Genomic DNA, 25,542 nt, shown 5'->3' on the forward strand with positions numbered 1-25,542 from the left:
GGTGCCGCACTGTGCTCCTGCAGGTGGGGTCCTGCAGAGGCCTGAGAGGAATCTCTCTCCCAATGTCCCTGTGATGCTGTGCGTTACGATTGACGTGGCAGTACTGCCAGCCAGGTGTGGAAAACTGGCCTGCTTGGCTCCGTAGTTTTTCTTTCAATGTAGTAGGTATTAGGTCTTAGGTTTAACAGATCTGTACATATCACAGACATTCTGTGTATTTCTGATTTATGTGGGATCTGTGATCTCTTGTGTTGCTTATTAGAATAATTTAAATTTATTCCATTAGCCTGTGACTTCTTCCAGTATACAGCCAGTAAGTGTTACTTTCCTAGTACAATGTTTATCACTGCTAATGGATCAGATTCCTTGTGTTCCTGTGTGTTAGCGGACAGAAAAGCACACTTACCTACCTGTGACTTGCCAAAAACAAACATACGAAAACTACCTCATGATCTCATCGCTCATAGGAGTATCCTGTCTTTGCTTAACTTTTAGTTACATCTGCTGGATTCCAAGGCAACTTAAGTCCTTAGCTAAAGAGCAGCTCCTGATAGGCACCAATTAGTTGTGGATGCTTTGTGTTAATTTGCTGTGCTTCAGCCCATTTTCTAAGGGACGTTTTCTGTCCGCTCTTTCCAAGATTGACTTGAGGGTGGTTTGTTACTGTGTGGAAAGGAACCAAAGATCCATCAGTCCCTGGACAGCCTGACTGATGAGGGTACACCCAAAGCAGGGAGTGTGGGATTGTTCCTCAATGACTGTTCAATTTAAATTGCATAAAAATGCAGAAACAATTGTCAGGATAGAGACCATCCTTCAACTATGTGCCGTCATCTGCAGTCACATATCTACACAGTCTACCACCTTTCGCTCATCAATTTGTGTTTTAAAAGTGTAACTTACTTAATTCTTTGGAAGACTGTGTGCGTTTACCCACAGAATCCCAAGTAGAAGGTGGCATTTCCCTGAATCCTTGAGGTATGTGAGTCCTAGGACAGGAATTTTACAAACCCCGCTTCAGTTCTTTAGCTGTAGGATTTTGTTTGAGCACAGATGCTGTCCGTGCACAGCAGGCCAGCTGCTCTCAATCCCCTCCTGAGGTGGCAAACGCCCCACTGGCAGAACAGAGGCCAGACGGGGACTTTTGGATTCCACACCAGGCAGCTGTCTCGAAGTTAGGCACTGTAGCGTCTGATTTTTAGTACCAAAGTACATTATTTGGATCTAGCTTCACAACTTTATACTATCACTTCATTCTGCCAAGAGTAGCTGACTACTCTTTGTACAGCCGCTAAGAGTAGGAAGTACTTTGTTTTTAAAATAATGATTGCCTCTTGCTTAATGTATAGCAAGAGGCAATCCATGCTTGAAATCTTATACTTCCCTAGACAAGATAACAAAGGAAATTCTGCTTCCATTTTGCAGATGAAATTGAGTTTTCCAAAGTTATGCAAGAAGTCTGGGAGAGGAAGGGACTGAACACAAAGTCCGATGCAGAACCTTGTTCACGCAGCTGCCTCCCCCATTCCTCCCCCAGCTGTTTTCTTGCAATGTGGATACATTTTCTTGCGATATGAGTTCTGTAACTACTTCGCTAATTTTGGCTCTGGCATACCACCTAAGTGTTGATTTTCCTGTTGACAAATCACGAAATACCTTTTTTTTCCATACATCAGGTTTAAAAACTTAGCAACTTCCTCTCTAAGATGAGAAGCACTTAGAAACATCTCACACAAATAGCTGACAAGGTTTTGTTTTTACAGGCCACGGAGTCACACCTGACGTTAGATTTGATCCTCTTGCCACAGTCTGACAGCACTGTTACAGGTCTTGCTGGTTCTGTCTTGTCTTTTTAACCGACATGGCAGTTGATTGTGAGCATGTTAAATAACACCATCATGTAGCTGGGCTAGTCTTAAGAGTCAAATTCTCAAATGCTCACAAGACCCTACCATGGACTAGTAATTACATCAGCCCAGCTGTGTATCTTAGTTTTTTTACTTAGAGGCATTCTAGCATAAAACCAATTCAATTACATATTGTTTGTCATTGGAATGCAATAGCTCATAACATTTCTGGTATCATTTGGTTTTCATTCGTCAGCCAAACCTATGGGTTGAGTATTTATTCAAAGTGCAAGGCACTGACAGATGTAAGGAAGTGATTGACGTAAAAGCCTTCTCAATTAGAATTGTTAAAGCAGGTGCATAAATGCTATATGAGAAATTTTTGGTCATTAAAGAACTCCTATTGATAAAATATGTTTTAAAAAAAATAACAAAACCAGATGTTATAGATAGGTAAACTTCTGGAGAAATGCTCAACATATGCAAGAAAGTATATGTCTTCGGTTCTGGAGTGCTCCTTTGAGTCAGAATAAAAAAAGGCTAGAGAAAACCCCAGCTGGCTCTAGGACATGGAGCCTCCTACTAGTTACTCAGCTAGATTAGTAATGAGTGCAGGTTGTCATTTACTTGTGACAACTACATTAAAAATGTGGATAGTTTTCAGTCGGAGTCATAGCACTGTCTCATTTGGCAGTCGCAGCAGTAAGTCAAGCAAGAGGTCAGGACCAGACTGAGAGCTCCCACTGACCACCACTGCTGGGTGTGGTGCGGTGGGAACGCGCTGCTCCGGGAGGTGGTGGGTCACAGCTGAAGGTGAAAAACACCAGAGAAATAACCAATTATTCTGTCATTCGTTTAGTGTCTGAGGGCTCAAGGAGAGCACGCAGCAGTAGAGTCCTGCCTAGTACCTCATTATTTGAAAGTGAAGGCTAAACAACAGGAATATAGGATCATTCCAGTCTCTGTTTGAAAAAGTAAATTTCAGTTCCCTTGTAAAATCTTTTATTACATACAATGTTTAGTGCGAAACTGAAGCCGTACGCACAGTTAGATGCATTCTTTCCCCTCATTTTCCCATGAGGCAAATAGTCCAAAAGGTTTCACAGTTTTTTTCCAGTACCCAAGGGAAAGAAGTGTCCTTTATTCCTGCTTTTATCCAATTCTTTGCAACACAAATGTCAATCTCATCTTACGTGACTTTCAGAGATGCCCTGATCATCTTCCCATGACACAGAATTTAGGTATGTGTCAGAGGGACAGTAAGCAGGGAAACAGAGGGGAAAAAACCATAAATTCAACTATTACTGTTGAAAAAGTAGTACTACTGCTAAAACAGTTAGGTCCCAAGGCAATCTTTGAATTGTGATATTTTAAATAATAATACACTTTGGATATTTTTGTTTAGTTTTTTTTCTGTCTTTTGACCTTGTAGCTACATTAATATAAATTTTTCAGCTTTTCCTTGCCACAGTGTTACTATTTGCAATTGATACAAAGGACCTAGGGCTAAATATGAACAAAAAGAACAGAAAGAGGAGTGGGTTACAATTATGTGTTACAAACCGTCCCATGATGGCAGAGGTACAGCTATAAGGCTCTCCAAGTAGATCGGTTTGCCAGAATTTGTATTTGTAGCATGTACACTGGCAAATTAATTAATTAGAAATGTTTATCTTAACATTTCTATCTTATTTAATCTTTAAGCAGATTAAATACAAGAAAAGGAAAAAAAATTAGAAAAATTGTTGACTTTAAGAATATATTTTAAACCTAATCCTTGATTAGCGAGACCTGGCCATATGACCACTTTTGACGTTTTTTACTTCTCACTCCCTGCATCTTCTACTATACTACATATAACAAGTGAAATCCTGTATGCTGCAATGATTGTAAAATCCTGGCAACAGTCAGACTGGCAGCAGGATCACTGCTCAGTATTAGCTGGTGGTGCTTATTACTGCCCTCTCTGTTGGTACACATTTCTTTCTTAGATCTTGTGAGATCTTTGAAACTTTCTCGATTCCCAGTTGCAAAGCACCCAACACAGTGGGGAGCATGGTTGGTGTAGCTCTTAGGGGGATCTACATTTGAAAAAAAAAACAAACACACACACACAGACACACACCGCCATGCATACATACCCTCACACCCACACACCCCGCTACGGGTGACCACACACACAGTCGTACGTGTGACTAAACCACTCGCTGACTGCCCCGGAGACACGGCCAAAGTCTGGGCTGAGCAGGCAAGCCAGCTCTGCTGGGCACCGCTCCTGACCCACACACATCTCGCTTTGTCTGTGAGCAGCTGTTGCACAGCCTGTGGGCAATGCCAGCTGTGCGTAACGTGCAGTAAAGCATCTTTCACCTCCGTCACGTGAAACTTGTAATTTGGCAACCAGGCTGGAGCAATAAGCGCTCATGAAAAGGAAAATCTGCTTTGCATTTGGGGCCCGGGCCTGACGTCAGCCCGAGCAGGAAGCAGTGGAGTGTGGTCTGACCCTGCCAAGAAACACTTGGCTCTTCCCCCAGCAAAGAGCAAGTCAGGCCGGGGTGGGGACAGGCTGCCAAGGCCAGCCCCTTTGAGAAGAGGAAGCTTTTCGAGAAAATCAACCCTCCACAGCACACAGAGGAAGCAGAGACTGGTGAGCGTCACTGCCTGTAGCCATAGTCCCTGCCCTAGGCGTGCACCATGCGTAGACGCTGCTGATGGCCGCAGCGGGGACAAAGGACTCTCCGGAGCGGGACTGCGACGCGATGACCCTGCAGCAGCCGCACCTGGCCCTGAAAGGGGGCTCCCCCGCGGCTCTGTACATTCACAGCATGCCTGCCTGGGTGCTGGAGGACTTCTGCCAGAAGATGGACTGCCTGAGTGACTACGACTGGATGCGATTCGGTGAGAGGGCGACGGTGGGGCAGGTGGGCTGGCAGCAGGGCTGGCGCTCCCCGAGCCGGACGGGGCGGCGATGGGGGCGCACGGAGCGGCAGTGCGTTTAGGACGTGTGGTCAAAGGGCGCAAGGTTGGGGCGAGGTACACAGCTGTCCAACGCAGGGCCTCCAGCCGAGTCATTCCCCAGCGCTCAGAAGAGTACATCCTGTAGACAGGGAATTCCCGTGTGACAATCTGTTTTCACGGTCAAGGATCAAGCAAAACCTCTGATTAATAGGTGGAATTCCAGACTTCTGAGTTCCCTTGGCTTCTCCCGGGCAGCCTGGCTCCCTCCCCTCGCTCTCCACTATCTTTCGCACTCCCCCTCTGTTCGCGCTTTATCTTCTGCTACTTCTCGCTGCTTGCCTGTTTTCACAACATCCCTCACATGTGCTTAGATGTTCTATTTTTTTCTTTCTTCCTTTGCTTCATGTATATTCCCTTATACTTACTGCCCCTATTTTTCTCGATCCTGGCTGTGTCCAGTTAATAAGTATAGAAAATGCAGTCCCTGAGTTTTTTATTCTTTTTCTGCATCCCAGTCCAAACAATTGTAACCTGAATCTTTTCTTAGTTGGCCTACCTTCCTTTATTTAACATGATTTAATTTCATTCAAGACTTCACTAACTCTACTGAGTAAACTCTTACCCCAGCTAAACTTGCTGACCTAGGGTGGGATTCATCTCTGCTCTCTTCAGATGTGTAAAACTGTATGTCTAATGTCCTTCTAAAGCCAGCTGAGGTGTGAAGTCGGGAATCTTTGTTTCCGCACGCGGTTTCCATTCCCTGGCCCCCAAGCCTCTCTCGTTCAGGCTAAGCAAGGAGCACGTCAGGTGCAGGTGAGCCAAGAGGGGCTGAGTCAGACAGGCACCTTCGGTGGGTATCTCCACCAGCCCCCAGAGACCACAGATGAGCACAGCTGAGTTTACACAAAATCCCAGGCTGGAGTGACAAGGTAACCGTGTGTCACAACCGCTGTTTCAGCACAGTTCATCCTGGCTTCGCTCCCCAGACCCTCTGCCCTCTGTCCCCAGGGCGGGCAAAGCCTCTCACTGCCCTCAGGCAGGCGCTGATGGGTGGGGAAGCTGTGGCATAGCCCTGTCCCAAACGCGGGGCATTCTTGGACACCTGTGTCGTGTTAGTGTTCTCGTTACCTCGCCCTCCTCTAGCCCACGGCTGCAACTCTAACGCTTGCACTGTGGCCAGGCGCATCGGATTTCGCGGGAGCTAAACAAGGGGAGGTGGGTTACGTGTTGGTAAGGGAGCCGAGGCAAGTACAGAGGGAGTAACCAGCACGCTGCGCGCATTCAGGACACGGGACAAATGAGGTAGGGTCAGCTTTAGCACGGTATCTCCTGCTTTTAAAAATAGCTGCATTTCACCGATAGCTTTATCTGACTGTAAATAACACCCAGATGATTCAGTTACTATTTGGCTTACCATAATATTGGTATTTAGTAATGTAGGCGGGAGTGCAGTCTCACCACTGACTTCAGTTACCTATTTTGGGAGAATCGCACCAGGAATTTAATCTGAACTTATTTTGGTACAAAGTATTAAGGTGAAGGAAGATTATGGGGAAAATATGCTGAAAAGTGTGACTGGGGTTTATTTTTTGGGTCTCTGATATAACAACATTTTTTTCCAGAATAGTCAAAGGAATAAAAGGAATATCTTTGGGAACTGAATTTTCTTTATGTCCACATAGCTAGTTTATTGTGATCCTTCCTTTTAAAAGCATGTAAATGAAAAAGCAAAGTGTGTCTTGCACCTTAGCTTTCCCTGCTTGCACTTGCTTGGTTTTTCTAATTTTTAAACAGAAATATCCGTTGTCTCCCACTAGCCTCGTACGTGATAACTGATCAAACAGAGCTACGGAAAATCAAGTGCATGGAGAAGACGGGGATCAGCATAACAAGAGAGCTCATGTGGTGGTGGGGAGTGAGGCTGGCGACAGTGCAGCAGCTCCTGGACCTGCTGCAAGCACTGCAGCTCTACCGAGCGGCCCAAGTCATTCTGGACTGTGAGTAGCTGCCCCTTCCTCCCGCAGGGAGTCTGTGCTGCTTCTCAGAGCGCCTAGACCCAATCCAGTAAATCTCTCTTGCTAGCTGAAGAAACTTTTTGCTGGGAGTCTCATGCTCAAGTTCTAAAATTTCTCCACTGATTCTGATTTTCTGCTCTCTCAAATAAAATTTGTGGTGGGAAAGGAAGAGGTGACATAGAGGAGGAATCACTGGTCCCTCTAGTTCATCATCCCACCTTTGTAGTGGCCATCTTAGACGCTCCGAGAGGTGCCAAAGAGAGATTGGCTGTGCTCTGAACCAGGGGTGGTACTTTCATGCATCAGACAGGGTTTCAAAACAGAGCTTAATTGTGGATGTTTTAATTTTTCATACATTCTTGTTTCTCTGTGAAATTTTGTCATTATACTCTAATTGTCAACAAACTCAGAGTAGAAAAACGTATAATCACTTTTGGCTATGCAGCCTATTTTCCTGCACCATAAGAAAAAGGTTATGAAAAAGAGAAATGGTTTATCGACTAATTACATTACTATTTCTTTATCCCACTTCATATTTTCTCTATTCCTATCATAATGTTCTCCTCGATCCCTCCATAAATTAAGCAACTGTAGTCTTTTCTAACTCTTTGCATGTAATTCTTCTCACCTATCCCCAGTTTGCTCTATTTCAGATTTGTCTTTTTGAGGTAGGATGATTAGAGTTTGAACTCAGTGTGTCTAGTTAAGGTAAACAGTTGTCTTATAGAAATCACAACACTTTTAAATATAATTTTCCTTTCCATTTTTCTCCATTGAAAATTATGTTTAAATTGCAGCTGTCCAGTTTCATAAGCCAAATTGTACCTCAATCCAATTATACCACGAAATCTGTTGACCCCTGGACAACATAGTGTCTTTCTGTATTGAGTTGCCCCAAAAAGTTGGGAGTGCCCTTTTCACACTTTCTGGAAATCAGATGTTTATATGAATTTTGCCAGTTCCCCATAGAGAATTACTAGAAAGAAAAATTACAGATTTTTGTTATGTGGCAAAAATTGCTTAGAGCAGTACTGTCCAGGTGCATATGGGAAACGCTCAAAGCTTACGAGGGCGTATGCTTCCACACGTGGAAAATGTGCAGGAGCACCATCTGCTTCTCACATTTTGTGTCAGGGAAACTGTCGGTGACATGGGTGGTTTTGAGTTACATCATGAGCGGCCGTTGCACAACAGCAGCCTGCCTCCACAGGGCAGGGCCGCCAGCCATCAGAGGTGCCGCTGGCATTCGCCGCGCAGCAGCTAGAGGCATTTTTCGTGGGAAGTCCAATAATGCATCATGGGTTTCTTGCCACAGCATTTCTTTGTGTAGCACTGCTGTTTCTCTGTAGTTTCCTGGCATTAGCATGACTTTTAACCTTCATTTTGGTATGGCAGAAAAAAATCTTTAACAATGGTATTATAAATTTCTATTTTCTTTTTTTAAAAAAAGGAATATTAAGTACCGCAGGACAAGCAACCTTCAAGCAAATTCTGTCTTAGTACATCAAACACAATAACCACAGACCCTAACGAGAGCATTGCTAGGTTAATATAACCGGTTTTGGCATCACCCATATGCAGCCTTTTGATTCAGCAGATCCACTTTCTGACTGAATCCAGTCACAGCATTCAGCTTAGGAGACTGTAACAATTCTTACTCTGCATTCCTCAGCAAAGCAAAGCAAGCTACGGGAAAGTGAATTTGAATCTGTTTCAGTTTGTGTATTAGTAATCCAATTGTTAATTTAGTCACAGTAACTGTGACTTTGAGGGTCCAGTCTGAGTGGACAGGATTGAAAACAAAATCTTTTTTTTTTTTTTTTTTTTAAATTTATACATTGAATAAATGTGATCTAGATATCACCAATGCAATAAGCCTGGCTCCCCGATAATGGTATTTTTATGGATACTCTGGAGTAGAGGGTGACTTCCATGATGTGATGGCACTTTTGCTCTGTGGCTGTTCAGTACTTAACACAGTTGATTTGTAGTCCATAAAGAGTTTCTGGGTGCTCTTATATAACACAGTGTAACCTACCACACCTTAAACTCTAATTAGTTACAGTCCTTGCCTTCCTTCCCTGTCAGAGTGCGTTCTGGGGCCCACCTTTGTTTACAGCTGGCTTATTTCAGTGTATTCCTATACGGAGTTCATTGACATTTCTGTAATCCCATTTTACGCCTTGTGATTTAATAAAAAAAAAAATTAATTAAAAAATTACTGAATGTTTTTACCACTACATAATAGCAGCAACAATTTTCAACATAATTTTTATCTGTCATGGAAAAGGCTGAATTTGTTCAGTTAAGTATGATACCTTTTCTTTCCCATGTGGGTTAATTTCACCATTTTTGCAAAAGCTGAGTTCAAAGAGCTTAGAAAAATTACTTGTTATAACAACTGAGATGCTGCTGCTTTCACCCCAAGGTAGAGGGTTTTCTCTTTTCTTGCAGGCCTTTAGAACAAGACCAGGAGTAGATTTCAAACTGAGATTAGTTCAGCACATTGGAGTGGTGAATCACTCTAAGAGAAGCTTCATGTATTTAATTTCAGAGAGCTATTGCTTGCAAACCACAACATTGTTGGATTCAATCTGATGTATAGCACCTTCAGTAAAACGACCCCCTGGATCTCTCTGATCATGTAGAATGCAAAGAATCAGGATTCCAACCCAAGAGCAGCTTCCAGCAACATCGCCATTAAAAATAAAGATACAACACAGACGAAAATAATCATCATCACTGCACAGAAACATTCATCACCCTTCTGTTTGTCTGACTGGTTTGCTTTTAACTGGTATGTCAGTATCACTGTAGCTTGCGCAATATGCACCTGACTTCAGCCTCGTGCTACAAGAGGGGATTACCTGCTCTCTCTTGTGCTTCTGTGATTTACCTTTTTTTTTTTTTTTTTTTTGAGCTTTCTCAAAAACATTTCTGAGACTTTTTGGACTTCCCTTGCTACAAGCTGGAAAAACTGAGGTTTTTTCCCCTGTTAAAAATAAAACGCAATCAACTTCCTCCAGGCTGGAGGAGTACGCTTTGTGATTTCTAAGAAAAAACTTGGTTTCTAAAAATTGTAGTTGGCTGATGCAAGTAAACAGGGCTCTTTATAATGATTTCTGCAGGCTAGATAGTAAATAGGGAAAGTAAATATTAAGAGATCATGGCAAGAAATGGACATACTGAATTCAGCTCATTAAGACACTGAACTGATGTAATAGATCTAACATACCTGACAGCTGACCCAAACTGGCCAACGAATTACACTTCTTACTTTTTCTCCTTGGAGAGCCAGCCTATGGGGGAGACACCTTCCTCCATCTTCCCCTTTTCTGGGGACTGTCGTGGTTTAACCCCAGTCAGCAATTAAGCACCCCACAGCTGCTCGCTCACCCTCCTCCCCCACCCCAGTGGGATGGGGGAGAGAACTGGGGAAAAAAAAAGTAAAACCTGTGGGTTGAGATAAAAGACAGTTTAATAGGACACCAAAGGAAGATAAAATAATATTAATGATAAAAGAATATACAAAGCAAGTGATGCATGATGCAATTGCTCACCACCCGCTGACTGATGCCCAACATTCTCATGATCAACATTTTTCTCATGCTAAATCCAAAACACAGCACTATACCAGCTACTAGGAAGAAAATTGACTCTATCCCAGCTGAAACCAGGACAGAAGGCTAGATAAAGAGAGTTTAAAAGAGGATGGAAGAGACAAATCCTGTGGAGTGATCAATTCTTATTTATGTTTCTGGATGATCAATATTAATTTTTGCCCCAGATCAATTCAAATGCAATAAATTGGAAAACTACAATGAAATGATCTTTTAAAAAAACTTCTTATAGGTGTCTTTTATATTGAAGTCCATAGCAAAATTTCATGTTTACTTAAGTCGCAGAAAGTCTGGATTATTTTGTTGTTCTGCCATGTGGAAGTAGTTAATTTTTTCTCGAATTAACCCAACACAGGCATTCCACTGTGTGCTTAATCATAAGCAGAAGTGATTTCTAGCAGGATCTTTTTAGGTTTAGACAAATCTTTGAAGTCTTTACCCTCTATTTCTGCTTTTTTATCTATATCTGAATATGCTTACTCAGGTGATTCCCCTTGCGCAGATATGGAGAATACATTGCTTGTTCTATTGGGCGCTTTAAAAAACTAAGTGGTCCTTACATCACCATAATTCTATTCATTCTGACTTAAAGGGATCAGACACAACACACAGGTAGATGTTTTGCTGGCAGATTACTTCCAGGAGAGTTCTACCTCCCTTCAACAATTTCTTGCGCTACTCTAGTCCCACTTCTGAATGTCCATAATAATTTTTTTCTTATGTCAGTTCTTTAGCTTCAGTAGTGACCTGTTTGTCTGATGTGCAGGAAGTTGCAAAATTCATGAAACCCCCTGAAAAATAGGTTGAAGGAGGGAAGTGATTCTAATTGTAGAGACTTCTAGGTTAAAGTACAGGAGGGAAAAGCCAACAACTGCAGAATACAAGGACTGTCAGTTTTGACTAAAGGCCTGCAGACTGTTCGATAGTTGATTTCAAAAACCTGTAAAATTTGGGATTTCATAGCATTCTGACACAGTAATAAAGAAACATGCCTGATTCTTCTGAGTTTTAATTGTAAGACCTAGTTTCATTCAAACCTGCATTCAGGGGTGACATTGAAGAAAGTGGATACAAACCCCAAACAGAGGTCAAGGGAAAAACTTGCCTAACATGAACATGCCCGCTTCTACCATTATTGCTTTTCATATACTCCTACTCTTCAAACCTTAGTACACTGAAACTGTCATAGCTTGTCTTCTCTTAAACGGTTCTACAGAATCGTGGTTTATTATAAGGAGCACAGATTATAAACAAAACATACCGCTTCCTGCTTGTTTCAGATGCTCCCAATGCTTTCTTTGTACAAAAAAAGAACAAAAAGCTATTATCTGATTTGAAATGCAAACAGAGGCCTGTGGCTTTTGGTTCCAAGATCACCACCATGCTTAAGATACAAAGCTGATAAAACAGCGTGACAAAAAAACCTTGTATTAATACTCATGCTTATTTTCTTTTATATAAAAATAAAACATTATTTTTGATTTTTAAGAAAATGCTAAACATGTTGCTGATAAAAGGTGCCAGGTAGAAACAAAAGTTTAGAACTACAACCAGGAAAATGTTGTTACCAGGCAGCAGAAAGTCCTTATGTCACCCCCAGTGCAGACCAGGCCTTGCCAAGCTCCTTTTCAACCTCAGTTTTAAACGCATTCATGCATAAGAATACAACTGCTTCTCCAGGAGATTTTGACAGCCTTGTATATCACAGTATCTTGAATTTTTTTTTCCCCATCCTAACCGTAGCCTAATCTAACTTTAGTAATTCCTTCTAAGATGTACATACTTTCTGAGTCCCTGTATGCTGAAAGCATCTTTGTACTTCTTTTAACCAGACTTCAAGTTGCTTTTTCAGCCTGATTCTGAGATTTTGCCAAGCTGTATACAACATAGGATATTTTAGAGCTGTAGTGAATCAATAATTTGGCCTTTAATTTTTCCTTATATATCAGTACGTCTTGACCTTTGACCATTTTTATGTTTTCCCTAGATTGTCTCCAGTTTGATTCTTTCTGTTCAGAAGTAAAAGTATGATTCTTTATTGCAAATAGTTCTATATAGGAAAGTGCTTTCTGAGAATGAGCATGGTCATGACACTAAAACCATACAATTCAAAATAGTCCTAAAATATTTAACTGACTAAAACCAGCACAATTCTGTCAAACTTCCTCTCAGTCCCATGACAATTAAAAAAGAACTAGATGCCTTCTTTAGGCTGGGAGATATTTGTGATTTGCGATCACTGGCTGAAGGGTGCTATATAGAAAATGACAAAATAAATATACTGTTATTGCTAATTTGTTATCATAAGAGACTGTATATCTTTTGCATAGTCATCACTTGTTTGAAGCTATCACTTCTTATTAATTTTCAGTAGTAGTTAATGTCATGAATATGGTCTGAATTTAAATACCAATAGTATTGCAGCAATTTAACAAAAAATTGCTTGAATGTTTATTTTAATGTTCATGTTAATTTACAGCCTGTTTTCCTGACTAGGATTATTTCCTGATAACTAATTGAAGTCAGACTCTATTTTCCCTGGTAATCTTTATATTTCCTTTGTTCTCTTTTGAAGGGACATCAGCCTCTAATATTACCAGCTCTGAAAAAGAAGAGCTGGTAGAGCCGCCTAAACAGGAGAACATATCTTTAACTCCCACAGAAAACAAAAATAGAGAGAGAGAAAATGAGATAAGTCTGTTGCCATCACCAGACTCTTCACATCTGGGAGCATCACCAGCAGGTAGTAAGTGAAGTAATAGATTCTGAATTTGCTCTAACACTGAAATGACCATATAGACAAGACTGCTTCCCATTCGCTTTCAGTATAGTATAATTGATAGATTGCTCTTCAAAATGGTCACATTTGAATATTTGCCTTTTTCCTAGCACTGTTGTCTCCTGAGCTGTTTATTCCTAACTTTAGCACACAGCCTCCTGTTCCTCCTTCCTGTAGCTCTCTTGGCCTTGAGAGATGCTGGCTATATCTATCCTGTGGGATCTCAAGACGTTTCCCAGGTCTCTGTGAACACCCCAGTCCCATCCTGGCTCCATGCTAAGACTAGATCAGTGCATACTTTCCCTGCTTCATCTCTCTCTCTCCATGCAAAATAAATCCAGGCCAGAAGACAGCCGTGCACAGGTCAGCAGGCCCCTCTGCCTGGGAAAGGGAGGGAGCAGAATCACAGGACGTACTGAGGAGAGCATCTGACCGATAGTATGGACATAGGAAGCTCTATGTCCCTGAGCCAGGACTGGAGACATCTGCGTAGTCATCTTGCAAAGAGGAACCAGGAAAACAGCTCCATATCTTCACACAGTATTTCACATTTTGACAGCTTCTCACAGATTATTTTTGTTCAGGAAATTCAATAAAATACCCCAGGCCTTTATAATTAGTCACAGGCTGTGGAATTATAAAAATAAGGTATATTTTCAATGCTGTTATTTCAATTTCAGGTGCTGTTTCTGAAGGAGCCTTGTATTCGCTCCCTTCTCCACCACCTCCCCCAAGAGACCTTTTGAAATCCTTACAGTCAAATTGTCCTGTTCCATCAAGTGTGAAGGTAAATCCCTGTAGTACTCACTGATTACAACAATGAAAATTGTCTTTATGACATTCTGTGTTTTTTCAATTAAAGTTTATCCCTCTACTTGTATAAAATATATATCTAGTGAAAAAGTGGGGCTTGATTACAATTTGTTTGGACTGAATAGAATACTAATGCTTCAGTTAGATTACTTACAGTTTACATCACTTTTTTTGCCAGTGGAGGACCAGTGAGGGAAAAAATTAACAATATTGCATACTGCATAGCTCAGCATGGATAACATGCCCACAAATAGCAATTAATTTTGAAGACATTTCCAGTATAGATTTTACAGAGGACTTAACATTTCTGGTGTGATCATAGGACAGTGCAATATGTACCACTGACTAGTCAGAATGGCATACTTCTTTTAGTTTAATTTTATACTTAAAATGTGGTTTCTGCTCAAAACTGGGCTAGTATCAAATTTAAGTCAGGTTGCCCAGAGCCTTGTGTAGTGATGACTGAAAATCTCCAAGGATGGAGGTTCCATCACCTCTCTAACCCCCTGTTCCAGTGCTTAACTGTCTCACTGTGAAAAGTTTTTCTCATGTTCCTAATGATTTCATCACACAGTCTCCTGTTCCTACCTCCCTATAGCTCTCTTGTCTTTAAGACGCTCTAGCTAGATCTGTCCTGTGAGTTCTCAGAGTGTTTCCCAGATCCACGTGCACACGCTGGTCCCATCATGGTTCTGTCTTGGCCTGTTTTCTTTGGTTTATTTTGTTCGAGTTTTTTTAAAGAAGATTGTGTTTTAAGAATTTAAACTCTTCCAAAATAACATGGTTCAAGAGTACCAGCTGGGAGAGAAGATTGCTACAAAGAATGCAGTAGTTTCAGAGTTTCTTGAGAGGGAGTTAATGTTTTGTTTTCTCAAGTCTGGAGCACATTAAGGTTGTGAAAGCTGCGTGATTAGGCTACAGTGGAACTGCAATAACAATTGGCATTAGGCCTTGCCACACTGGGAGCCACAAATTACTGTGCAACTGAAACCAGACGCTTCAGAAGTAGATGTGAAGTTCTTACCCAATAGATTATGAGAGACCTTACTTTCTGATCCAACTGTTTCTTAATATATGCCCCAGACATACAGATTAATATTTTTGTAACTTACACTAACATCACTTCAAATAAATATATGGACTTTTAAACAAAACCAAGTCTGTTTTCTGGGAAAGGTGGAAATGCAAATTGGCACCTGCTTTCAAGTCTCTTCTACTATGCAAAATTTTTACATCAGCAAAACACATCAAGACAGGTATTACAAAGGGAAACCCTAATGAGTCATTGCACAGTACCTTTCGTGGTTCCTTTCAACAATCACAGTGATTGCTTAAATCATGGAAAAGAAAATATGACAGCTGAAAGAAGGAAAAAGCATATGAATTTTCATGAGATAAACTTGTTTCTTCTACAAATGTGTAGCCTTGCAGCTCTTCTACTCCTCAGCAGGAGACAATGAGTGATCTCCCCAGCGGGAGTCTTTTGTGGACCCAGAAGGAAGTTACTAATGCCACAAATGGTTTCAGTGACAAGAGCCGAATTTGTGAAGGTACTTTTGCGGATGTCTACAAAGGTCAGAGGAACAACATAGTGTATATCATCAAAAGACTGAAAGAGGCAAGTACTCCACCTTTTCTTTTTCTTTGAAGGGGGTATGTTATTAGTATCTCTTGAACATTAGCAGTTGTTTAATATTGTATGGGCAAGGAACCAGAACGGCTACACAAGAGGAGAGGTTAAAAGGAAATGATGTAAAGTAAGTAAACCTAGATTCAGCAAACACATATGAGAGATATTTACTCATGCGAGTTGTTTTATTAACTCTGTCCATGGTAGTAGCCTGCAATGTAGCTACCTGCATTGATGATTGGATCAGAGGTGTCTTTACACTGTTTTTTGTCTAATTTTCAATTAATTGTTGCCTTTGACACAAAGTTGCCATCAGTGATACTTGCCTATTTTCTAAAGTAGCTTGTCATCTAGAGACTAAAAGATCTGTATAAATGCAACATCTTAATAATTACTATTGACATTCTGTTGCATGTTTCCATTTTTCAGATGGAATGCACAAGCCCAAATTCCACCCAAAGATTCTTTCACACAGAAGTACAGATTTGCTTTCGGTAAGCGGTTGGCTTTCAGATGCAGCCTGTGCGATTCCTGCATGTGGCCTGTTGCCTGCGTGTTTAGTTTAAGACTGCTGCGTCTGTCTCCTGTGCGCTGTGCTGTTCTGGGGACAGTGGGGTTATGCACTGCCTTTGCAGAAGCCCTGGGGCAACAGCATGCCTCCCAGTGATGCTGCAGGTTCCTGCTGAGCAAACGCAGCTGCTCTGCCAGTCCTGGAGATGGTGAGGAAGCGGTGCCTTCTGGAGCTTTGTATCCCTCCTGCTTGCCCAGAATGGGGCTGCGCTATAACGATCCCTCTCTTTGCTGCTAGGTTACCCAGCCTTCTGCAGTCCTGCTCAGAGCCATTCTGTGCCTCCAGCTGCAGAATACAATTCCCAGTTGCCTTGAATTTAGGAATTTATTCCAGCTCAGGAATGTATTTTTCTGTGTTGCTCTTATTTCATTTGCAAGTCATTGTTGATCTGTGCCTGCAGGTGTTGTCATGTCAACATTTTGCAGCTGCTGGGCTTCTCAGTAGAAACTGGGTTGCACTGTCTGATATATCCATACCTGCCTAACGGATCGCTACAAAACAAACTTCAGTGTCAAGTAAGCAAATAATCTGGGTCTATTATCTATCTGTGATTACAAGTCCTGTCCTGTTATTGTATGAAAAGCAATTATATCTCTTTGAATTCTGAGAGACAGCCAAAAAAAAAAAAAAAAAGTGCCCAAATATCTTGACTGCAAGTACTAGAAAAGCTGCAGCTCTTTTCCAGTCTTTCTACTGCAAAGCAGATCGGGTCAACAGGAAGTTTCTGCTGTGCAGCCTTTAGATTTTTAAAGCAATATGGAATCTGCAAAATGTGTTGTCATGGTTTAACTGCAGCCAGCAACTAAGCACCACACAGCCGCTCGCTCACTCCCTCGCCACCAGTGGGATGGGGGAGAGAATTGGAAGGGTAAAAGGGAGAATACTCATGGGTTGAGATAAGAACAGTTTAATGATTGAAGTAAAATAAAATAGAATTGTAGTAATAGTAGTAGTAATAATAATAATAATAATAATTAAAAAATTAAATAATAATAATACAATAATAAGCAAGTGATATACTGTACAATTGCTCACCACCTGCCGACTAATGCCCAGCACGTCCCCAAGCAGTGATCGCTGCCCCCCCGGCCAACTCGCCCAGTTTATATACTGAGCACGATGTCATATGTTATGGCATAGCCCTTTGGCAAGTCTGCGTCAGCCCCCCTGGCTGTGCCCCCTCCCAGCTTTTTGTGCACCTGGCAGAGCATGGGAAGCTGAAAAGTCCTTGACCAGTGTAAGCACTACTTAGCAACAACTTAGCACTACTTAGCAAGACCCAAAACATCAGTGTGTTATCAACACGTTCTCATCCTAAACCCAAAACACAGCACTATACCAGCTACTAAGAAGAAAATTAACTCTATCCCAGCTGAAACCAGGACATGCGTCTATTCATATTGTAATATTTCATTGGATTTGGGAATACATTTCTGTAGAATCCGTCATCATATTCATTGGCATAATGTGCTATGAAGTTTTACAAGGGCTTAAGAGGCAACACTTTGAGATGTTCATGCCTACTAAAAGAGCATTTGCAGAGGAGATCATAGGGCAAAGAAACATCAGAAAAGCAATCCATCGAAACCAGCGCTATGTCTCAATAATGGCCAGTACTTGATGGTTTGGACAAGCGTGATCCTTGCTGTATCCGTATCTCACGGTGTCCTATGGCAGGCAAAATGTGCAGCACAATATAGAAGAACAGGTTCCTCCCTTGGCCTACAAATCATCAGTTTCTGCCTTGGACCAAACTTTGATTTAGGTCAGCAGGAGTTTTGATTGGGACTAAAACTCAGTCTTTGGTTTTCAAAACTGCTGATGTCTTACAGATTTTTATTCTATAAAATACCAATTTTTTCCTCACTTCCTTGCAGGATGATTCTGCTCCACTGACCTGGGAGATGCGAATTAACATTTCTATAGGACTCATCCGAGCTGTAGAGTATTTACATAATTTTGGAATTCTTCATGGGAATATCAAAAGGTGAGGGGTTTGGCCTATCAGCACTTCCTTGGTCACCTGTTAATTCCAGGATTTCTTTAACAACAATGGCTGAAAGCTTATGCAATTTTTAAATCTTTTTAAATTTTGTAATTTGGAGTATCTTTTTGCTATCTCTTGTTCTGTAGGGTGTTTACCGTTTAATGTTTAATCTTTTCTAAATGATGGGAGTATATTCTTTTGAAGTAATTTTTGGAGTGCTTGTTCTTCCCCCTCTCCCTTTCTACCATTCTTTATCCTTTCATTCACACACAGCAGGCCAAATGCTGGAACCTTTCAGCACTTAATTTTAAAAGTGTAAAACTGTAATTCTTTACCTCAACTTAAAGTAATTACTTGACCAATATTGTTATTTGTCTTTCTTTATCACAGCTCAAATGTCTTGTTAGATGAAAACTTTACACCAAAGCTTGGACATTCAGGTCTGCGATTGTGCTGTGTTGATAAAAAATCAGAATATGCTATGATGAAAACCAAAGTCCTACAAGCTTCCCTTACTTATCTGCCGGAAGATTTTATCAGACATGGGCAGTTAACAGAAAAAGTTGATATGTTCAGCTGTGGTGTGGTATGTTGCCTTTTTCCCATGTTCAGTTGCATTCTTTGGTGCTTCTAGACAGGAAATTGGATATAAAAGCATGTGCCTCATATAGTTGTTTTGCCAGCAATTTCATGTCGTAGTTGCTGACTATATAATGTGTTGAAATCCTGTTTTTAACTATGTTCACACTCCATATATACTTCAGTTTGTGGCAAAATGAGGTGAATCTTTTGAACAACAGAAACAAAATTATTTCTTGTTGCAAAAAAAATATTACTCTGCTGATAGTTTAAAAAAAAAAAAAGAGTAGCAGAAAAACTGCAGTCAGGTTCTCAGAACTCTTGCAGATTTGCCCCATGAACTGCTACAAACATCACCTGTTAATTTGGAATTTCAACTAAAATAATTGACAGTCTGTGACATCACCTGTCTCCAGGTGTTTCCATTTAAACAGGAAGTTACTCTGTTCAGTGTGATTTCTTATCTAGATTTAGAGTGGCTCTCTTCTCATCCTTTGTTTCAATGATATCTATTGTATCTAACTATAAAATTTGGACTGGGCCCCAGAGGTAGATGTGAAGTGTCATAAAGATTGCCCAGATCTGGCATTGTTAAGCTACCTGAAGTAAAAATCTAATTTCAAAATGCTCTGGCGGTTCAATATGTCTTTAGTTACAAAACTCACTTTTAAAAATAGAATTATTTCTGAACAAATTGTTTTATCTTCCAAATATACTTTCTAGGTCTTAGCAGAGATTCTGACAGGGATTAAGCCACTGGATGAAGGAAGACACCCTGTTTATCTGGTAAGAAAAAGCAGGCATAATGAATACCAACACGAGTGAATGGGGTTGCTGTCATAAAATGAATTTTCATTTTATATAAATACAGGTTGTTATTTGCAGTCTGCTGTACTCATCCTGAAGAAGGGATGTTTAGAAGCCATATCCTGGTTCCATTAACACCAATAACCTACCTGGCTTTAGATAGAAGCAGAATATATATTCCCATTCACATACCACACTCATGAGTGCTGGCCTGATTACATTAGGAGATACTCCAGAATAATTGGTGTTTAAATACATGCTTATTTAAGAGACAAGGCTTTGTGCTGAAATGCTGCTGCATGGTTTTTATGTGCCAGAAAGAGGTGTTACGAGCCAAACTGAATGGTGAATGGGGAAACCTGGGTAGGTGGTAACTGCAGTTGCTCATCATGATGTTTATCAGGTGTTTATGTATTGCACTGGTGTCTGGAATTTATATCCTGGCCAATTTGCCCAAGCTGTGATTAGAACTACACAAACTACTTTCACAAGCAACTAGAACTGGCCAGGCTCACTGAATGCCATTAACACCATCGTCCTGAAAACAGACTCCACCTATATTCCTTCTATGGGATGTGCTCCTTCTGATTTGCCATCTTGTTGAAGCCTTTGAGGGGAAAACGATAGTATTCTTACTTACTATTTCCAAGCAATTCAGCAATGTTCAAATGGGTTCAGAAAATAAAGGATCCTAGGTTTCTGATTTCTTTAGCAAATGTTTAAAAACACCTGTGCAAGAACGCTGCTATATACAGTGTTGATTTTCATTCCTATAAATGGGCATAAGCCTAGAAAAGCTGGGTCTCCTTTAGTGAATTTGACATTAGACACCTGCAGAGAAAAAATTTGACCTCTCTCCTGTGAAAACAAACATTTCTGTCAGTTGCATGAACGGAGATTCTTAAAGCTTTCAGGTGTGTCAACTAGCAGTTAAGGAGCAATAATAACAAACATACGGCAAGAGTCATATTCTTAGTGATTCAGATAGAAATAAATGTTTGTGTTAATTTTGCCTTCACTAATGTCTCTCTTTCCTTTGAACAGAAAGATATGATTGCTGATGAAATTCAAATAGCGAAAGAAAGCTCATACTCCAAAGTAAAAAATTTTGAAAAGCTAGCTGCCAAGGAAATATGCTGTAAATATCTAGACAGGAAAGCAGGACACTTGCTGGAAGAGGTTGCTATTGATTTTGCCTCGGCCATCTGCCTTTGTCTGAGAAAGAAGAATTCTAACATAGCAGAGGTAATACTTTAAATACATGACGAAGACTTTAGTCTTCTTGACAGCAAGGTCTAAAGCTACAGCATTCATGCCTTACTTATTTTTGAGAGTGTTGACATAGGAGAATGAGTGTAAGCAGGGGTACAGGAATTATTCTGCATTCACAGATTTTATTGTTAAAAACAGGTGCTTGAAATTATGGAAATAGCTGAAAATAAATTTAGAGAGCATTACATCTGTGGAGGCAGCACTTCTGGATTCTCCATGAACACTCCAGAAGAAACGGATGATGAGACAACTAGTCTCAGCATGGATGTGCTTTCTGCGGGAGAGAATAAAGAGGACAGCACACAGCCAGTGATCCTGACAAGTGCCAATCCATGCACACCTTTAATAGGAGCTGTGTCACCTGACATTTACTGCGGTCAAATGTCAAGGGTCCCTTGTGAATCAGATGAATCAAGCAGTTTTATATGGAATCCTTCAGAAAGATCTACAGATGAGCTATCTAGCAACAGCTGTAACAATTCAGAAAATACAGCAGCCTCTGTTTACAGGATCAAGCAGGAAAATCCTGCAAATGGACTCCAGGAAAGAAATGCGGCATGCACCAAAAGCGATGACGTCTTGGAAGCGGTGTCTACTGCACAGAGCACCTTTCAACAACAAAATGAAGACCTTGACTCTTCATGTTCTTCACAAGGTAAATCTAGAAAAATCTGAAGGGTGCACACAGAACAGTCAAAAGCATACGATCTTCAAGCTGTTTTGGCAAAACTGCCCATACTCCTGTTATGATAACCGAAGTCTTTGTAAAAGTGATCTAGGATTATAATAGTAGGGACAAATTACTGTCTTTTCCCAAATTGCTTAGGTTCTTCTTCCTACTTCTAAACACATTTCAGTAAATCTTTTCTCCTTGATTAGGATTTTACCAATAAATCTACAAAATATTTTCTGTTCTTCTATCAGATGTTTTTCCTAAGCCAGTTTAGGTTGTCGGGTTTTTTTTAATTTAAAATTATCATCTATTCCTTAGACAATAGATGGATTTTTTTCTCAATATTTGGGCTTTTTTGTTTTTCAGCATTAGCCAGAGAGACATCTTGGAAAATAAAGATAAATGATCAAAAAAAGAAGCTAATGGAAAATATTTTGCTCTATGAAGAAGACAAACTAAACAGTTCTGAACTTTTTGAATCATAAATTGGACCGATTTATTAGCAGTGGCCAGCTCAGAAGAAGAAATAAGGACTGTCTCTTCATTAGAAAGATGGTAAAAGTGTACCTTTCATGTAAGGTTAAGTAGGAGATTTGGATCAGAAACGTGAGCCCTGACTGAAGAGAACAAAAGCGATCACACTGAGAAGAAACAGAAAACATCTGTTCTGAAGCAGATTAAAGCACAATGCCACTCTGTAAACAGAAATGCCTTCTTCCTTTTCATCTGCAATATAAAAAGATATGGCAAACACAAACAATTGCCAAAATAATTTATGATCCTTTTGCAGTGTATTTCAGAAAGCATCTACATATAATGTATGTCTTATTAAAATACACAGTCCTAGAAGTTATAGGGCAAGCACTGATCAGCAACCAGTTAGCAATACCCATTATTGTTATCCAACTGTGTACAAGCAGACAGAAATCTTCAGAGAGATTGGAGTAGGTTTCAGCTTTGAAATGAATCTATCCTATTCCATATAATCTTAGTCCACACTCTCAGAAACACTGCATTACCAGAGAAAGGAATTTTTATGCAAGTTCTCAGATATATTCTATGTGACTCGATCTCAATTTGAATTGCACTGAACATACTTGTAAGTCAATAATTTAAGCCATGTTAGTCTACTCTATGAGCTGCTCTACTACATATATACATATGACGCCCTTTGAAGTCTAACCTTTAAGTTAAGTTTTGCTGTCAGGAGGTCTAAGACAGTGTTGAATACTTCATAAGAGTATTTTTGGAAGTTAATTTTTTCTAAGTGTCCTTTACATGTTGTTAAGGTTTCTCATTGTGTTTCACATGGCAACTGTTGTATATTTTGGATTAGGGACAAGATTTTAATTTAAAATATCTTTAATTTTGTTATAGGTCACTTAAAATTCGATTTGTTATATTTATTTTGGCAACGGGTTAAAGAATCGGTGAAAGATGAGCTAGTAAGTGGACCTGTTCATGGTGCCACGCTCACCACGTATTCTCAGAGAGGAATTGTTTTGTGTGTCTCTTGGCTTACCCAGCATTAGCAGCATTGGGGTCAGCCTCAGTGATCACACTTAAAAGACAAAAAATAGAAACTTGTATGCTGTCATATTTACTATCAAGTGAAAGCCCCCTTAAGAAAGTGTCACTTTTATTGTTATGACTATTTATTATCTGTAATATTGTTAGCATATTCCACTTTTGTGCAGTCTAAGGAAATACAGGTTTATTATAAACAAAAAGAACTATCAGAACATGTAGCTCAGCTTACAGACAGGTGACTGCTGCCTCCTTAGCATAGGTAATAGGGCCTGATGTACAGAAAGGGCTAAAATTCACAATGGAGTTCAGGGAATATTTAAAAAAAATATTCATTTATATCTAATTCTTTTCATTGGAATTGTGTAATGGTATAGTTTTCCTAGCTTTGCCTGAAGGTCTCCGAGTAAGGCCTTATATCTTCTGTATTTGTACAGTACAGTTCATTGTAGGTACTATTATGAGCAAGTAAAAGTATTTTAACTAAAGACCTGAGTATTAGAATCATCTACACATTTATCAAATCGATTTCTACACTAAAACCTGGTAAAATTCCTTAATTATAAGTGCCTTGGGTACTGTCTATATATTTGCCAGTGTCAGTTTTTTTATTTTACCAGAATCAAACCAAGAAAACATTGGTACTGACATAAGAAAAATTGAGTATAATCAGATTGGTCAATAACTGCTTAATTCTACATGAGATTTAACTGAGATACTTTATGGTGCTGAAAATTTAATATGCATTGTTTTTCATGGGTATGTTTTGGGAGATCCATGGTAAATACCTCTGGTCTCCTCCAGGAAGAAATGCACATAGACACACCACAGAGCTGAATGGAAAACCCAAGTTTTTTTACATTGAGGAATATAATTTAGACACAGTTCTGTTTCACAAAAAAGCTTTAAAGGTTTTGTTCTCCTGTAGCCACAAAATGAAATTGTTATTCTTTGACTTGTTCTATGTCAGTTTTAAAATATTCTGAGGTGACATACATGGTCTTGTAGAGTTACATAAGTATATAATGTAACATGTAAGACTTTGTGTAGTCTTACAATAATGGTACTCTGTTACATAACTTGGCTATTCAGTATAACGTATGTTTTAATCTCAACTTGTCAAATTTATACGTTACCATTTACTAATACCTTTGTGAATAAAAAAAATGAAAAAAATTCCTTTCTTTATAGCCTGCTTTTTCATTATTTATGGCACAGAAAAATGTGTCTCAATCCACCATATTTAGGTAAATTTGTGTTTGTAGGGAAGCAGCTCAAGGTCTCTCTGCACCCACTTAATCATTACTAATTATTATTCAGTCTTCATTCACTGTTAAATAGCTGATTTTTTCCTTTGAGGCGTCCTTAGAGAAAAATTTCACTCTAAAATTAATAATTACAAGGGTTACTGAGATATGACTGACACGTTGTTTAGATGCACAATCTATAGTATCCTTTATCCTTAGGACATTGTAGCTCTTTGTCAAAAATGAAGGACAACTCTGTTTTTTTTTTTTTATCCATGAATACCAGAATAAGGGTACAGAATATAAATGTTAAAAAATATAGTTGTTATAGAACTACAGAACTGTGCAAGTAAAACTAATTTGGAGATCAGCACCTCCCAAGGGTGCTGTTAAAACCTAGAGGCTGAACATCACCCTATATTGTTGATTAATGGTAAGAATTACCAATTCATCGGCACGTTATTTTTTCTTGTATGTTTAATAATATGAATAAATACAGACATGGAAGCATCATGTCTACTAGCAAAACTAAGAAGGCATTTAAATATGTAGAGTGTGAAGAAAGCTGCATTACAGCATTTTGGAGGTTACTAATTGCTGTGTAACCATTGACTGCATCTTATGTATCCTTTGTACTAGAACATTTTTGTATCTAAAAATGAAACGTCCGTGCTGTGAAATATACCGCTTCCAACATGTGCTAGGGTTTTGGGTTTTTTTCAGGCAACAGTGAAATAGATGCATTTCCTAACATTTGATGAATCATGTTTCCTGGTGCTATTTCTTGTACAGTTGCTGCCGGTTGTTAAAGTAAATGGTAAATTTCCCTAAATTGAAAGACTGGACTACACCTTCAAGCATTCCAGTAAAGTGAGCGTACAAGAACAACCCAACCACGCATGACATTGATCTATACACATTATTATTAAGTAGAATCTTTCTGCGTTTACAACTTGAACCTGCAGTTGAAAAATTCAAATAAATATTTCAAGATATAATTCCTACAGCAGAATATTATCATTCAGAGAAAACAACTGCAGTATTACCTACGCAAAGCTGCTGACTCTTTAGAAAACCTTAAGGTACTCGTAGTGTACTTCTCATGTATTCACGCAGTGGTGAGTAACCCTAATCCCGAGCTGTGCGAGAGGCTCATCAGAGAGGGAGAAAGGAGCTGCTGAGCCCCACAGAAAAATCAGCGTTTGCATTTGTGGGAG

The 25,542-nt window shown here is 39.9% G+C and overlaps 1 protein-coding gene across 3 annotated transcripts; it reads left to right on the forward strand.

The window, feature by feature from the left end:
* On the forward strand, positions 1–24,962 carry IRAK2 (interleukin 1 receptor associated kinase 2). Of its 3 annotated transcripts, XM_087743895.1 has the most exons (14): positions 1–114; positions 1,764–4,745; positions 6,623–6,802; positions 13,016–13,186; positions 13,900–14,006; positions 15,456–15,650; positions 16,092–16,156; positions 16,634–16,748; positions 18,111–18,220; positions 18,611–18,806; positions 19,523–19,585; positions 20,651–20,851; positions 21,017–21,533; positions 21,918–24,961. In XM_087743895.1, exons 2-14 carry the CDS (start codon positions 4,559–4,561, stop codon positions 22,034–22,036), a joined length of 2,226 nt encoding a protein of 741 aa, XP_087600021.1. In that variant the 5' UTR covers positions 1–114; positions 1,764–4,558; the 3' UTR covers positions 22,037–24,961. The 3 variants fall into 3 exon arrangements, with proteins under 3 accessions (XP_087600021.1, XP_087600022.1, XP_087600023.1); XM_087743896.1 differs by having other exon boundaries at positions 1–4,745; positions 13,016–13,183; XM_087743897.1 differs by lacking the exons at positions 1–114; positions 1,764–4,745 and adding an exon at positions 4,777–6,107 and having other exon boundaries at positions 21,918–24,962.
* Positions 24,963–25,542: the final 580 nt, after the last annotated feature.

This window comes from Nipponia nippon, unplaced genomic scaffold, assembly GCF_047370975.1.
Source record: "Nipponia nippon isolate SJK-2023a ecotype South Korea unplaced genomic scaffold, ASM4737097v1 scaffold_9, whole genome shotgun sequence".
Classification (NCBI taxonomy): Eukaryota; Metazoa; Chordata; class Aves; order Pelecaniformes; family Threskiornithidae; genus Nipponia; species Nipponia nippon.

Bases quoted from the DNA above. Each gene is read 5' to 3' on its own strand.
- IRAK2 (XM_087743895.1), top strand. From the start codon at position 4,559: ATGGCCGCAGCGGGGACAAAGGACTCTCCGGAGCGGGACTGCGACGCG. The intron at 6,803-13,015 runs GTGAGTAGCTGC...TCTCTTTTGAAG, and splicing joins GGCCCAAGTCATTCTGGACT to GGACATCAGCCTCTAATATT. The intron at 21,534-21,917 runs GTAAATCTAGAA...TTTGTTTTTCAG, and splicing joins CTCTTCATGTTCTTCACAAG to CATTAGCCAGAGAGACATCT.